General features: G+C 31.4%; 1 protein-coding gene across 2 annotated transcripts; it reads left to right on the top strand.

Moving 5' to 3' along the window:
* The first annotated feature begins 10,705 nt into the window (after positions 1–10,705).
* Positions 10,706–15,440, top strand: LOC114263258 (growth-regulating factor 1). 2 transcript variants are annotated; one of them, XM_028203765.2, is made up of 4 exons: positions 10,706–11,415; positions 12,109–12,333; positions 13,200–13,557; positions 14,377–15,440. In XM_028203765.2, exons 1-4 carry the CDS (start codon positions 10,995–10,997, stop codon positions 15,188–15,190), a joined length of 1,818 nt encoding a protein of 605 aa, XP_028059566.2. In that variant the 5' UTR covers positions 10,706–10,994; the 3' UTR covers positions 15,191–15,440. The 2 variants fall into 2 exon arrangements, with proteins under 2 accessions (XP_028059566.2, XP_028059565.2); XM_028203764.2 differs by having other exon boundaries at positions 10,774–11,415; positions 12,106–12,333.
* Positions 15,441–15,798: the final 358 nt, after the last annotated feature.

Genomic DNA, 15,798 nt, shown 5'->3' with positions numbered 1-15,798 from the left:
TAATATAATTATACAAGGGTAAATTACAAATACACTTCCTGATATTTGATTAAAATAAAAATGCCCTCTATGATTTTGAAAATTATATTCCACCTCCTGAGATTTCTAATTTCATAATAAATTGCTCTTTTATTAATAAATTATCAAGTCAATTAACAATTGTTAATAGTGTTAGAAATACATTTCAATTAACAATTTAAGTAATTTTATTATTGTATAGGAGGGCTATTATGAATTTTATTTTTTCAGTTAATTTAGTTAAATGAAAAATTCTGACAATGAAGTATTTTTAATTTTCTAAATCACAGAAAACGATCTATACTCTAAGAAAACCTCAAGAGTGTATTTGTAATTTACCCATTATATAATTACTTAAGTTAATTTCTTATACGAATAAACAAAAATAATAATAATCAGTGTGTTTGGTTTCAATTTTTTGAATTCAGTTTTTTGAAAATTGGGTTTTTTTTAATGAATATTTTTAAAATTTTAAGCAATTTTTTACTTTTTTAAATGTATCTTACTTAATATATCTAAAAAGTAAAATATTTGTAAAAAAATATTTTAAAAAATTAATAAATATATAAGAATACGAAAAATATACTGAATTCTCATTTATTTATTTTTTGTATTTTTGGTATTTAGTGAATTTTCTAAAGATTTTTTTTCACAAATATTATACTTTTTAAGTATATTTATGTTAGGTGTATCTAAAAATTAAAAAAAAAAAGTACTGTTTAGACTATTAAAAAAATTCAGTGAAAATAAAAAAATATGAATTTTTTTTTTTTTTAAAATTTATGAACCTTAAAAATTTAAACCAAACAAGCTGAATAAGTTTAGAATGAACTCACTAATCACAACCGTTTTAACATGTTGGACTAGACGGAAATTTCTTTGTTGCAAAATATAGAGCACTTCAAATATGATTAAATACAATGCAATTGGAAATCAATATTTAAAAAAAAATTTGTAAATTGAATATTTTTAAATTGTCGCTTATTGATGCATGTTTGACACTCGTCCTGATGGCAATGAAATAGTTTTGTAATCTACTCTAACAACTTTTGTTCTCTTTACTCATAAGTCTCGACGACGATGACAAACCGCTTCGTAGGTGAGACTACTACGTAGTGCTACGACTACTATATAGTACACCAGCTCAACAAACTCGTACCAAAATAATAAATCTCATTTCAAATCATAGCCGTTGAAAATAAACAATCATGTTATATATGATTCTTCTCGATCACACACATCACACGACTGTCATTTGTTTTTTAATCAATCTGCTTTTGATATTCCATTAAATCAACAGTTGATAAAAACATAGGTGATTTAGATTAGATGTGAAAAGAAACAAAAAAAATGACAAAGGTTTGTTTGGAACCTCATCGACACACATGGAGAGAGGAAAAGTTATCTGAGGATATAAATAAGGAAAAATACTATAAGTCTTAAATTTTTTTATCAAATAAATGAGTTATTTACGTAAGATATTTGGTTATTTATTTGATAAAAAATTTAGTATTCCTAACATTATCTCCTAAATAAATTTGGTGATGTGACGTTGCCATGCATTCTCATCTCTCTCCTACCCACGCCATTTGAGCCACCCAAAATAAATAAATTATATTTTGCCTCCTTTATAATTGGTTATTATTTTTTCATTTTGATTTTTTGTGTTTTAAATTTTTTTAATTTATTCTTAAATTTAACTTTAAGTAAGGCTAGAAACTCGCATATGTATACTCATAAATTTACACATAATGATGTTGCATGAGAGTTAGACCCATTATCATTAAGTATGTGACAAATCAAAAGTTAACAAATATTCTGTCACATTATTATGGGTAAAACTATGAGTACTTTTTTAAGGTCTCAAACATTTTCCTTTAACTTTTGTCTAAAATTAGACAGAAAATGTCACGTTAATTGCTACTTGACATAAAAAAAATATATTATTATATTAGAATTTGAATTTATTTCAAAAGTGTTAGTTATATATATTAAAATATTTTTATGTCATGTAATTGTTAATGTGTTATTTTTTGTTTAATTTTAGACCTAAGTTAATTTTTTGAGTAAATTGAAAATAATTTAAAACATTAATGACCAAAGTAGATTGAAAAAAAAAAAAAATCTTTAAGAGTCCAAAATAGAAAAATGGCCAAAAATATAAATAGGTAACCAAAATTTATATTAGTTGTTTATATGCAGAATAAGGCACACAGTAATGTTCACATTTTTATAATTACAAACAAAAATATTCACATTTACCTCATATATCGGAAAAACTTTAGTTGGAGCACAATGTGAAATATCAACATTCGTTTTCATACATTTTTTAGATAAGAAAATAATAGATGGGCCCTTCAATTGTGAATCTTTTGATATTTCACATATAGAATACTTTAAATATCCTTTTATTTTACAATACGTTACTCCTCTTTTAATATTTGAATCTTCGAGTTGATACTTCACTATCTATGGCACTTGTTTTTGGTTAATGGACAATAACCATTCCCATAATATAGTAATTTGCACTGACAATCCATAGGGAAAACAACATACGCCTGCAAACTGTTATTACCACTTAACCTCTGATTATATACATTTATTCTGACAAACCCATTGGCATAGAGTGCGTAAAAGAGGGAATATTTAATCAATATTTTATTAACCTTAATACTCTTTTGTTTGTATCTCAACCTCAACTAAAAAAATAAATTAGGTAACACAAGTTCAATACAACTGAAATCACTTGCTGAAACTCCTTTAACAACACCAGTTTTTATATCGTCCACCTCCATTTACCTGAACATTACAAATAAAAATGTATAAAATTATAATTCTAAACAGTTTTAAAGTACATTTGACTCCTTAACGTAATTTTACATTCTTTTCCACTAACAATAGTAGCCACTAAATATATGACACATTTCTGAATACTTTTAATATTTCCCAACAACGTATCTTTATAGTCCGGCCAAACATCAATTGGGTAGAACCGATCTACAGCTTCTATTCCGTAACAAACATACTCTTTGTCCTTACCACCAACGAGCTTGAATCTCACTTTCTTTAGCATCTGAAACCTGTCGGACTGGTCAGGATCAACAATCCAGGTCTCAAGATTACCCTCACAAACTCCAATAAATATCTTGTCAGGTATGGGGACCAAATCTGATTGACTATTATCACTTATGACGAAAAACAAAACGTGGTGGACCATAGCTTCCTTTTTAACCTCTTGTCCCAATTGAACATTCCCAATTAATTTTATACCCTTAACCACGATATTGTCTAATTGACGGTCACATCTTTTATTACCTAACTCAATACCATTCAGCAATCTCGCTACATCCTTATTATCAAATTTAACGTCTTTTAATTGTTCATCGTATAGTTGTAACTTCCTTACACCCCTCAAAGTCTTCTTAATATATCGATAAATATTCTGAATGTACCGTCTGCGAATATACACCACCTTAAAAGGTGCACGACCATTGTAACGATGCTTATATCTACTGGTCGCCGGTGTCCTTGACCTCTAGTACTGTTTGACTAAAAAAGTACAAAAAAACAAAACAAGCTAAATAAGGCCTCGTTTGGCAAATGATTTTTTTAGTAAAAAAAGTCAAAAAGTTACTAAAAAAATTAAAAAACCAACAACCTATACCAAAAAATTAAAGATTCCATTTTCTCTCTACTTTTTGCATGTCTTTTCGTAAAAAATAAAAAAGTCATCCCAAACATACTATTTTTTTTACATCATATTTTAGTCAAAAAGTAAAAAAGTTACTATAAAAACTTGTTCCCAAACGAGATTTAAGTTAATAAGACAGAATATCATATCCAAATCACAATTATTTTATTTTATTTTTTCACAAAAGTCAAAAAAATCAAACCAAAATGTTTCTAACTACATGTTTGTCAGCTTCCAACTACATGTTTCTAGGATATAATTGCCGAGTTTGATATATTTCTTTTCAAATTTGCCTTTAGAAAAAATTTAAAATTTTAATTTTTGTTGTAGATTTGTAGTTTGGACCGCACCAAAATGAATCTAATCACATATTTCAAATTTTAAACATTTTTTTTAAAAAAAATATTTCTTTGAATATGTAGCATTGTTAATTTGGAATGATGTGATAAAATAATTACTTTTTTAATAATTTGTTTGGCATAATTGTAAAAAAAAAAAAAAAAAGAGTAAACCAAATTTTATGATTTGTTGCATTTAAAAAAAAATTAATTATTATTTTGAAAATTTTGAAAAAACTTAAATTAAAAGCTCTAAAAAATTAAACAAATAATTAAAATTAAAAAAATACATTATAGACGAAAGAAAAAAAAATGAAAAAAAGTTTGTTTCCAAACTTATGACACAAGGGAGTTTTTGAGGTTTTTTTTTTTTTTTTTACAGAGTTTTTGAGTATTTTGCTAGGAGGCATTACCCGAAGAGAGGATGGTAAGTAGAAGACAAAAACCCATTAAGGCACGGATAAGATCCTAATTATGGTGGATACACTTGAAATGACATAGATACCCTCCTTCATGTACAGTGACTAAAAGACCCTTTTGGAAGTATTATACTTCATTTTCTCACGAGGTATTCTCTTTTTTTACATCTCATGGTTTGAATTTCTCATGGTTTGAAAATATTTTTTATTTTTATTTTTTTAGTATTGGCTTCTAATTTCTTTTAGGAAAATTACAAGAAATAAAAAATAAAAATCCCTAAGGTTTGACCCTTGCAACAAATTTTTTTAAATTCTAAATTGTTGATTTATTTTTAATCTAAACTATTTGTTTATTTTTGTTAAATAAAATTAACTAGAAAAAAGATATTGTAATCATTAAAATGTAATTTAGATTAATTATATTTATATATCCTACAATATATCAATTAAATCATAATTTTCATTCTGAATAAATTTCTTGGCAATTTGACAATTTTTTTTATAAACTTTCTCAACAAAATTCTTTGTTAGCCCTACATTCCTTGTCAAATAGTCTTTTAGGTGTCGTTTGGGAAGAGCTCATTTGAGTTCTTTTGGCTCTTTGAGCCACAAAAGACAGAATAGAGTATTTGAGCCACAACAAACAAAATATCACATCCAACCTATAATCATTACACTATTCTCTTACAAAAAAAATCAAAAAAGTCAAAAAATCCTTCCTAAATTAAACTTTTGAGCTTAGACTCAAATAACTAAAAAAGTTAAAAAGTTAAAAAGTGAAAAAGTCAATTCGATTTTCAAACGTAAGTTAAGTAGAATGTGTAGAATAAATGAAGTTTCACTTTCATTTGCGCTTCAGGACCATGTGACCATTATGGATCGGACTGCCATTATTAGAAAACAAAATTGTGCGATGAAAGTGATGCAAAAATTATTAGCTACGAAAAACAAACAAATTAAATGACTCTTTGAAAGTGATAAAGTGATGTAATTTTATACAATTTTATGATTGTGGGGGTCAAAGCATCACAATTTATATAGATAGGAGGATTAAATAATATTTAATGATGGTTGAGGAAATGCCCTTTTTTCCCCAAGATTTTTACTTTATGTTATTCTTCATAAAAACTAAATGGCAATTCCTAACCTTATATATACACTAAAATATATGATGTTTTGATGCAATAATTATATCAAATGAAAAATTATGGGTGTTTCTCACAAGCTAAAACTAGTGTTGAATATTTTGTTTGATGTTTACTTTTTCAACAATATTGGTCCAAGAGGCTTTTTTAGTTTTTTTTTTTTTTTTTTTTTGGGTATAATTTATAAAAAGATAAAATAAGTTAAAATAGTCAATAAAATAAAATATTACAGCAAATCTATAATAATTTCATTTTTTCTCTTACAAATATCACATCCAACTATAAAAAAATCTAACCATCTTTCCAAACATAAAAATTTTAGCATACTAAAATAACCAAAAACTAAAATAGCCTATTAAGCCTTCGTTTGGAATGTGAGTTGGTTTTTTAGCATGTTGGTTATTCTAACCTGGGACTAAAAAGTCACGTTTAAGATGATTTTTTTAGCTTTCGTGAGAAAAAAAAATGATTATGATTTGGATATGATATTCTGTCTTTAGTGGCTAAAATAACTTCAAAACCACATACCAAACATCCTAAAATAGCAAACTTTCCAAACAAGGCCATATCCAGGAGGAAAAAAAAATTTACTTAGAAAAGTAACTAGAAAAATATATTTATAGATCATAATCATTTTGAATGTGACCTATATCTTACTAATTTTAAATCTATATTGTACACTTCATTTTCAAAATAATTTCCAAGACAAAAAGTCATGATAGCATTTTTCTTACTTTTTATACCCATTTATGCTAAAAAATAATTTCTTAATAGCATAAACAACTGTAGTCTTTGTGATAAAATACTATTTATTGGTTTTATAATTAAGAATAGGAATGTGTTTGCACAACAATTTTCATATTTATAAATTAGAGATTTTCTAATTACGCTACAACTTATTTATATGTTATCTCACAACATTCTATCGAGATATCACGGTATAGTGATATTGAAATATTATCAATGATTTACGTGCGAGATTGATAACAACGAGGTCTGATGCTACCTAAAACAAAGAAGGGAGAAAAAGGGGAAAAAAAGAAGAGGTAGAAAGTAGTGCAAGAGCCCTAATTTATGACACTGTTTTGCAATATCTTAAAGTTAATATGAAGAAGCAGAACGAAAATGGGAAGAAAATGCAATATTGAGGGATGAAGTGGAAAAGGAAGTAAAATCACAAGAACAATATGAAATGCCAAATAAAGAAGAAGAAAATTAGATGGAGAACAAGGAGGAGGAGAAAAGTACAATATTGAGGGGGTGATGAGGAGGAAAGAAATGAAAGAGAAGCAATATTACAGAACAAGAATCAGCTTAAAGAAAGATGGACAATTTAGAGTTTCATTCAGATCAAAGAACTCAATTTTCTCTCAGGTAAACGAGTTAAATTGTGACTTGAAAAATTGTTCCATAATTTTATTCGGTTACATTTTATGAAGTCATAAATGAGAAATTTTGTTGAAAGTTTAATTGATGGCCGTGTTTATTAAAAGTCCCAGTCAAGACTCAAGTGACTAATTCTAAAAAAACTGATGAATATAAGGAAACAAGATTAAAAAAGATTAGACTACTTGACTATAGTACATGATGAATGTTTCCGTTAGTGGTAAGCAACACTAATTACGCTGTGTTTGGTTCGGAGATTTGATGAGGGATTTGGAAAGGAAAAGAGAAAAGTTAGGTAAAATGTGAATAAAATATACTTACATTTCATCTAGTTTCATACATATTTTCCTTTTCCCATTCCAAATCCCTCTCTAAATCTTTTAATCAAACACAGCATTAGTGAAAATCTCTGGGAAAGAAGATAGGATTGGGTGTGAATTCTTTAAATACTTATTATTTGCGTGAGAATTTATTTCTATTCTAAAATCTTCACAAAATATTATTATGGTGGCCGCCTAACACCTTTCATCACTAGAGGTGTATTATCGATGAACTAAATGATTTTGATTGAAGTTTCTTTTTGTTGCCATTAAACTATAATTATCGTTTAAATTTTTGAATACTTAAAATGTTCTTCTTAGTGATAGTTATTAAAATGATTGAAGTTGCATGTTGTAGACTATCTCCCATTACCTTGAAGAAAAATGATGAGATAAAAAATAGTAAAGATGTTGCAAACTTATACAATTTTCTCACATTTCCTACCTCAAAAAGAGAATGAAGATATCAATTCCAAATCATCTTTAAATTTCCATTGGAATTCATGTACTAACAAAAACATAGGTCGAATTGTGACTTAGAATATCATTGTGGACTAATTGCTTGAAATATTGAAGACAAATTTCTAAGCTCAAAACTAAAAACCTTCTTACGCCATAGTGGATCAATTGTTCTCATAAAAAAAATACACATATGTGGATCAATTGTTTGGTATAGTTTTAACGTCTTTATTTTTCATATTTTTATTAATTAAGACAATGAAAATTTTGAAATCACTTATCGTTTCCATCTTTATGTCAAAAATAGTTTATTAATTTTAAAAAAAAAATTAGAGTAGTTTCTAAAACTAGAGTTGATGATATAAATAATAAAGTTACTCATTTCTTTAATCATTTTGATGAGTGGGTAATTACTAATCTATTATGACATTAGAGAATACAATATATCTTATATTTGAATCTTATTGTCTAATCAATAATTATAATATTTAGGCATATTTTTCCCTGCTAATGAAAAATTACTTGACCACACATGACGTCATGAGGATTGAAAAAAAATAATTATCTTATCTCCGTTACTTTTTTGGTCCAAAGTTCCTTCCTTTTAATAACTTAAATTCATAGATAAGTTGATGGACAATAATTTGTTATGACTAATTTATTAAGGTATTTTTAGAAACTTTTATGAAAGCAATTTGTTAAACAAAATTTTCGTATTATTTTTCAATATAGAAAACAATTCTTAAATACGGCACTAAATTTTTTTGCAAATCCAACTTTTATGTTCTTGACTCAAGCTAATTTCATTAAGGTTTGTTAGGTTCGGAGAACATTTTAGTAAATTGTTCAATAAATACACCCCAAAAATATTATTGAACAATTCACATTTTTAATTTTTTTTAAGTACCTTTAAATCAAATTATTAACAAAGGTGAAACTCTCAAATTCATTTTTATCAACACCAACTCTCAATTACCGACTTCTCTACTTTCGATCTCCGTCACTAGTAGCTCTAACAATTACCCCAGCCTTTCATATACTATATCTTAGAAGTTTCGTCTCTTTCTTTCTTTTTTTCTTTCTTCTTCTTCCATTTTCTCTTTCCCTTCCCCTTTTCCCTCTCTCTCTCTGTCTCACACACATAGATTTAAGGTTTCGAATAAGGTGTTCAATTTTGAAAATGGTGGAAAGAAGTGGAGGGGCTGCTGAGCGAGATATATCGAGAAGGAGGTGAGAGACGTTAGGGAAGAGAGAGAGAGAGAGTGTGTGTGTGTGTGCGCACGTGGCAAAGGTTGGGTTACGGTGGCATTTGAGTGAGTAGAAATAAAATTAGAATTAATTGAAGTATTAAAAAAAATTTAAAAATTAAAATTTAAGAATAAAGTATTAAAATAAAATACTACCCAATAATATATTTAGGTGTACATAGAAGGCCTTATATTTATTATAAAAAACAAAAACAAAAACAAGTAATGAAAAAGAAAATCAAATATAACTTTTTCTTTTAAATTGGAAATAAATTTTTCATTATAAAATTTGAAAAAAAAATTAGATTAATTTCGTATAACAGTAACAAAATATCTCATAAAGAGATGACAAACTTCCGTAGGAACAAGAATCCTAACATCCATAGATGAGGAGAAAAAACCTTCACAAATGAGGGATATAACCTCCACACGAGGATGATTATTACAACAAACAATAAATTAAAAAAAAGAAAAGCAAATCGAAAACAACAGATCTAAGTCGCCAAACGTATCCAAAACTCCATTACACTGCAACTTTCAACTTGAATCTGAAGATCCCACCTCCGCTAGTTAAGATGGAATATTGAGGTTGAGGTAGTCACCTAGTGTGAAACGAATATGTTAAACAAATTTGATTTTCAAATTGTGAGAAGATCTGTAATCACATCTTAAAGTTTTAATGCGCGAGAGTGAAAGTTTGGGTGTAAGCCAAACATCAAATCTAGAAGATCAAAAAGAAAGAGAGGCAATGTCAACAGTAACACTGGTCACCAAAAGTACATCTAAAGATGATGAGGCAGATTCGGTAAGTGTCGATCTATGAAAATGAGAAGATGACAGATCTAGTGACGATGTAATAGTGATGGAGTTGAAAAAAATTAAAAAGACAAACTTTTAATATTATTAAGAAAAAAGAGAAAAAGATGGGTAGCCGAAACTCCTTTTCTACCCCGCTGGTAGGTGTGTAAATTTGGCTCAGCTCTGTCCAAGTTGGGCCTCGCAGGCTCCCGCCAAAATTCAGATCGCCATAAAAATAGGCCCAGAGGTATTCGGACCTTGGGCGGACTAGGCCTAGCTTAGGCGAGGTCGGCGAGCTTGGGCCTGGGCTCGGGTTTGGGGGCTTGAATATTTTTTTTGTTTTTTGTTTTATAATTTTTCTATTAAAATTTTATTATTTTTTACTAAAAAAGATATTGAGTTTCGGGCAAGTCGAGTCTTGTGTCGGTCTTAAGCGAGCCGATGGACCGGATCCGGCTTTAAAATAATAGTTCAAGCCCAAACTTACAGTCTCGAATTAGGCTTATACTCAAACCTAATCAGACCTAAATGAGCCAAGCCCACCTTAAACCGTAAGCAGATTTCAAATCACCCATAAATGGCATACCATAAGGGTCCGTTTGACAAGATGGTTTGTGGCTAAAATAGTCACAAAAGACAAAATAGATTATTTTAACCACAACAAACAAAACATCATATCCAATCCATAATCATTACACTCTTTTCTCACAAAAAAAAAAAATCAAAAAAATCTTTCATAAACTAAACTTTTTAACCAAAACTAAAATAATCACAAAAATCAAAAATTCAAAAAATTAACCCACCTCCTAAATCAACCCTTACGCTCTTACCTGGCGACACACACAGTAAAAAGCTTTAAATCGAATATAACTTGAGTTCTCGTCAATAATAATCCCATATTTCTCTTTGGGAAACAAAAGTATATAAATTTGGGCAACAATGTCCGAAATTTAGAGAAAGTCTTTCGTGTACTAGTTCTGTCTTCTCTCTCTCTCCAATTATTATTTTTTTCTTGAAGTTCACTGCTTTAAATCACCCCTCCGCCCCCACCCTCACCTTCAACCGGCGCTTTCCTCCCTCTCTTCCAAGCTCTTCCCTCTCATGGCGTAACTCTCTCTCTCTCACTCTCATGAACTCTTGCTTTGTAAAGCTCTGCAGATTGGTGGGAGTAACATGGTGGATTTTGGGGCTGTGGGTTTGGAGACCTTGGTGGGTCCAGACAATGGAGTCTGTTCTTCTCAGGTTGTTCCAAACTCTGATGCCATAAAGCACAATAGCAGTGGATCTGGGTTTCTCAAAAAACAGAGATCTGGGTCTGGAGAAGACAACTGGAGGAGCTCAAAAGTGCCCAGAACTGTCGATTTCGATGCCCCAAAGACAATGTTGCAGCAACAGGGGACTCCTCTGCTTCTGAGATCTAATTCTCTGCTCTCTGGCGATGGTGGGGGTCAAAATCAGACCATGTTGAGCTTCTCTTCACCCAGATCAGATGTTCCTTTTCTCAATAAAAATGGCGGATTAGCTGAAAGGACCACTCAGAACCCAGCTTTTCCTTTCTATCAACACACTCCTTATGCTTACACTAGAAATGCAGGTAAAAAAAACCATTTTTACTCCCCGAAAGAAAAACCTGTCTTGTCAAATTAGTGTGTGGGTTCTGTTTAGATGGTGATTACGATGCTGAATATGTATACATCTGATTTGGGTTTCACTCATTCGCAAAGATGTGTTTGTGAACAATTTCTATGGCTTTACTTCCTTGTACAGAGTGGACATCTAAAAACCTTTCAATTTTGAACCAGTTGTTATAATTTGGGACCCAAATAGGAAAAAAAAAAAAAAAAATAGAAGGAGAGAGGAAAAAGGAAGTTGTTTTTCAGTCTTGTTAATGAAAGAGGAATTTTCTTTTTGTTATGTTTTGTTTTGTTTTGTTTTGTTTTTTTTTTTTACAGTTTTCTTTTTCTCTGTTTTGGTTTTGGTAAATTTGGGTCACACCAGATTCATGTGAAACAAAAAGTGAAAGAGCAAGAGGGGACATTAGAGGAACAAGACTTTTGATTGGTTTTCACTCCCTTTCCCCATCTTTTCTTTCCTGTCTACTGTTTTCTTTCTATTCTTTCTGTCAAAGTTGAGAATTTTAATGGCATATGTGCAAGCCCTCCTTATAATAAATGTTGTTTCCCAAAATCATCTTTGACCTCTACTCCTCTTGGGTGTTCAGACATTACCGCTTCCCATTTTGTTTTATGCTTTTCACAACACTTTTTTTTTTTTTTTTTTCCAGCAGGATATTATTCAGGAGGCTTGAATGCAGGCTTGCATGCCCCTCTTCTGGAGGCTAGAGGGCCATTTAGTCCATCACAGTGGGTTGAGCTGGAACACCAGGCTCTGATCTACAAATACATAATGGCAAATGTTCCTATTCCATCCAATTTGCTCTTGGCCCTCGGAAAACCCCCACATCCATATGGGTTATCCGGGTTTTCTGCTGGATCCTATGTTCCCAACTCATGTAAGCATGTTCTCTTTCCTTAAAAATTCACAAAACCTGAAATACAATTGCTTTCTTATGATCAGTTGTGGGGAAAATGTCTCTGTCCTTGACTGTTTTACGCTGTTTGGGCATGGATGTGGTTGAAACTGGGTATTATCGATTAGGGATCCAGAATATCTATTTGTTGTTCAACTTAGAGAAGTATGTTTGCATTGATATATACTATATTCTTGACTTAAATTGACACGAGACAGAGTAATAAAAAAATATATGAATTTATTTAATTTAACGGAAAAGGTTAAGTCCTCCAAGAGAATTACCACAAAAAAAGAAAAAAAAAAAGAAGCTATAGATTGATACTTGTTATGATCTGTGTCACATCCAGAATAACTCTGGTTCATACAGTGTTTTTGGAGTTATTTTAAGGGTATTTTTTTTCTGAAACAAAAATTTCTCTAATTTAACTGAGCATCTAGTCCTGATAAAAAGATTGATGTATCTTATCAGACTTGATTAGGACCGTATATTTTCAGAGTTAATTTAAGGTTTTTTTTGTGTGTGTGTGTGTGTGTGTGTGTCACATAGTATTTCTGTAATTTAACTGAGCATATAGTCATGACAAAAAAAGATTTATGTGTTTTATGAGACTTATTAGGACACAAGGGTTTGCTTTGTTTTGGTTATAGTTATTTCTAGAAAGTTTTGTTCTAATCCAGAATTGCATGAATCAGAGTATTTATGGGCTTCTAAAGTTTCTCTTCTGATGTAAACTTCACATTTCTCACCCCCTTTAGCTGATTTCTTCTGTTTTTGTTTTTTGTTTTCTGTGTTTTGTTTTTCTTCCTTTCGTTTTTTTGTTCTCATGTTCTTTCTGGTCTATGCAGTGGGATGGGGTTCTTTTCATCTTGGTTTCTCCGGGAACACCGATCCCGAGCCTGGGAGGTGTCGTAGGACGGATGGAAAGAAATGGCGTTGCTCGAGAGATGCTGTTGCCGAACAGAAATACTGTGAAAGGCACATAAACAGGGGCCGCCACCGTTCAAGAAAGCCTGTGGAAGGCCGGTCTGGCCAAGCCGTTTCTGGATCTACCACTACAAAGGTGGAGCCGATTGCTTGTCCAACACCAGCATCGGTTATGTCCAGCAACGGTGCAACCAACAATCTCGGAATCACTCAGCGCCAGTTCAAAGGCTTGCAGCCTCCGGTTGCTGGGAATCCTTCTGCAGAAGTGCTCCTTAACAGGTAAAAGACACTTTATGTCAGTTTGTTTTTCATTATCTATTTTGAGTGCAATAGAATTGGATCAATTGATACTGAATCAAATCATATGCTTACTTGTGCACTTTGTTACTTTTTCTTTAATTTAAAGTAGACCACATGATTTCATTTTCACTTTGGTGAAAACGACTTGTCTTTGCAATTGAGACTTGAGATTCCTTCTCTAGGAATACTTCATTTTATATCCTTGTCCAGTTTCTGTTGGTTAAGGCTTTAATGATTTTATGTTTATTGTACTATGTCTCTAAGAAGCACGGAGACAGACACAGACATGTTAACAGGAAAATTTTCAAAAATGTAAACCACGACACATGGGGATATGAACAAAATATATAGTTTTATGTATTTATTATGTGGTATATAGATTATTTTATTAAACTTATGTTTTTCATGCATGTTCAAGCAATAGACACATGTTTCCCAAAGGATATGTTTGGATCATCGATTTGGATAATGATTTGGAAAGGGAAAAAAAAGGTGAGGGAAACGAGAATGAAATATAAGTTGAATTTTTTTCTTTACTTTTCCTTTCTAACACCCTGCACAAATCTATGATCCAAACAAAGCCTAGGTGTTTGAACCGTGTCTGAGTCCAATTTTTTAAAAGATAGTAGGAAATGTTTAGACGGGTGTATGACGGTCGTTGAGAAGTGTCTGATGAGTGTTGTGTTGTGTCAGTCTGTCAGGTGTCCGGCACAGCAGGACACATCACCTTCATAAAAATGCCTGTGCTTTTTAGTTATTTTTTATGTGTTTTACTAACAAAGAGAATTTATGCTACAGAATGCAAGTTCCCCAGGGACCCTCTGTGGTACCTCTTGTCACCAATCTGAAGTCTAAAGACTCCCCATTCTCCATTCCAAAGCAACATATCCCTATCGAAGAATCATGTCACTCAGAGTTTGGACTCCTCTCTTCTGATTTCCTACTCGATCCTTCACAGAAGAGCTCATGCATGAATTCCCAAAACTACACCTCTATCCTTGATTTCAATGACCCTGAATCCCATGACCAACACCCACTTCGCCATTTCATTGATGACTGGCCTAAGGACCAATCTGATCGCTCCACCATTTCCTGGCCCGAAGAACTGAAATCAGACTTGACCCAACTCTCAATGTCAATCCCAATGGCCTCCTCTGATTTCTCATCAACCTCATCCTCGTCCCCTCAAGAAAAACTCGCCCTCTCACCACTTAGGCTATCTTGTGAGTTTGACCCAATCCAAATGGGCTTGGCGGTTAATAATGACTTCAGTGAATCGACCCAAAAGCAAACGAATTGGATACCTGTATCTTGGGGAAGTTCAATGGGGGGTCCGTTAGGGGAGGTCTTGAACAGCACGTCTAGCACCGTTGGAGCTTTCAATGACAAATCTGCTTTGAACGTCACAACTCGGGTATGGAATGGAAGCCCTCAGTTCGGATCTTCTCCAACGGGGGTCTTGCAAAAGGCGAGTTTTGTTTCGCTTTCGAATAGCAGTTCAGCGAGCAGTCCAAGAGCCGACAAGAAGATAAAGAATGAAAATGGTAGCCTTGGTGATGATATGCCGGGTTCAACTTTCGCAAGTTCGTTCTCTATTCCATCCTTGCAATGAATGAGCAAGTTTAGAGAAAGTTGATGGGAGAAGGTTGAAGGAGTTTGGGATACTTCAAGTAATCAAACCATGATTTCTTTGTCTTGGTTTTTCTTTAGCCTAGTTTGTAGATGTTTTCGAAGTAGGACTTGGCCGATTTGAATTAATGAAATTCGGTCTTTTTTTCCTTTTTTTTTTTTTCTCTCTAAAACTGTTTATGTGGGTCTGAGAATTTTCATAGTCGATGAAATTACAGCTATTTTTATAATTATGTTTCAGTGTGATCTTATCCTTTTAATAGAACTTGCTTTAGAAAAACAAAATTTTGGTATGGAAATGTTGGAGACGCTGCTTTTGGCATGTGTTGTATTTGAGATTCATCATTCATACGTTGCACTAATGCGCATTTGTCTTAATTAATGTTGGAATACCTTACAGGACACCTCATTTTTTGAACCAGCAATGTTTTTTTTTTTTTTTATTTTTATTTTTTTTGAAATTTTTTTTCCAGCAATGTTAAGAACTTAGAAAAATAATTAGAACAGAAAATGTTTAGATGTAATTTACACGATGAAAAAGTGAACTTTGATTTTTCTTTTTCTTTTTCTTTTTCCTTTTTTCACAAATCC

Source organism: Camellia sinensis, chromosome 4 (assembly GCF_055761805.1).
Source record: "Camellia sinensis isolate YWXY chromosome 4, ASM5576180v1, whole genome shotgun sequence".
NCBI lineage: Eukaryota > Viridiplantae > Streptophyta > Magnoliopsida > Ericales > Theaceae > Camellia > Camellia sinensis.
Note: the sequence above shows the minus strand (reverse complement) of the source record. Positions and strands in the feature narration are given on the sequence as shown.

Coding starts and splice junctions, on each gene's coding strand:
- LOC114263258 (XM_028203764.2), top strand. CDS start 10,995: ATGGTGGATTTTGGGGCTGTGGGTTTGGAGACCTTGGTGGGTCCAGAC. Junction 11,416..12,105: donor TGCTTACACTAGAAATGCAG/GTAAAAAAAACC, acceptor TTTTTTTTCCAG/CAGGATATTATTCAGGAGGC. Junction 12,334..13,199: donor ATCCTATGTTCCCAACTCAT/GTAAGCATGTTC, acceptor TGGTCTATGCAG/TGGGATGGGGTTCTTTTCAT.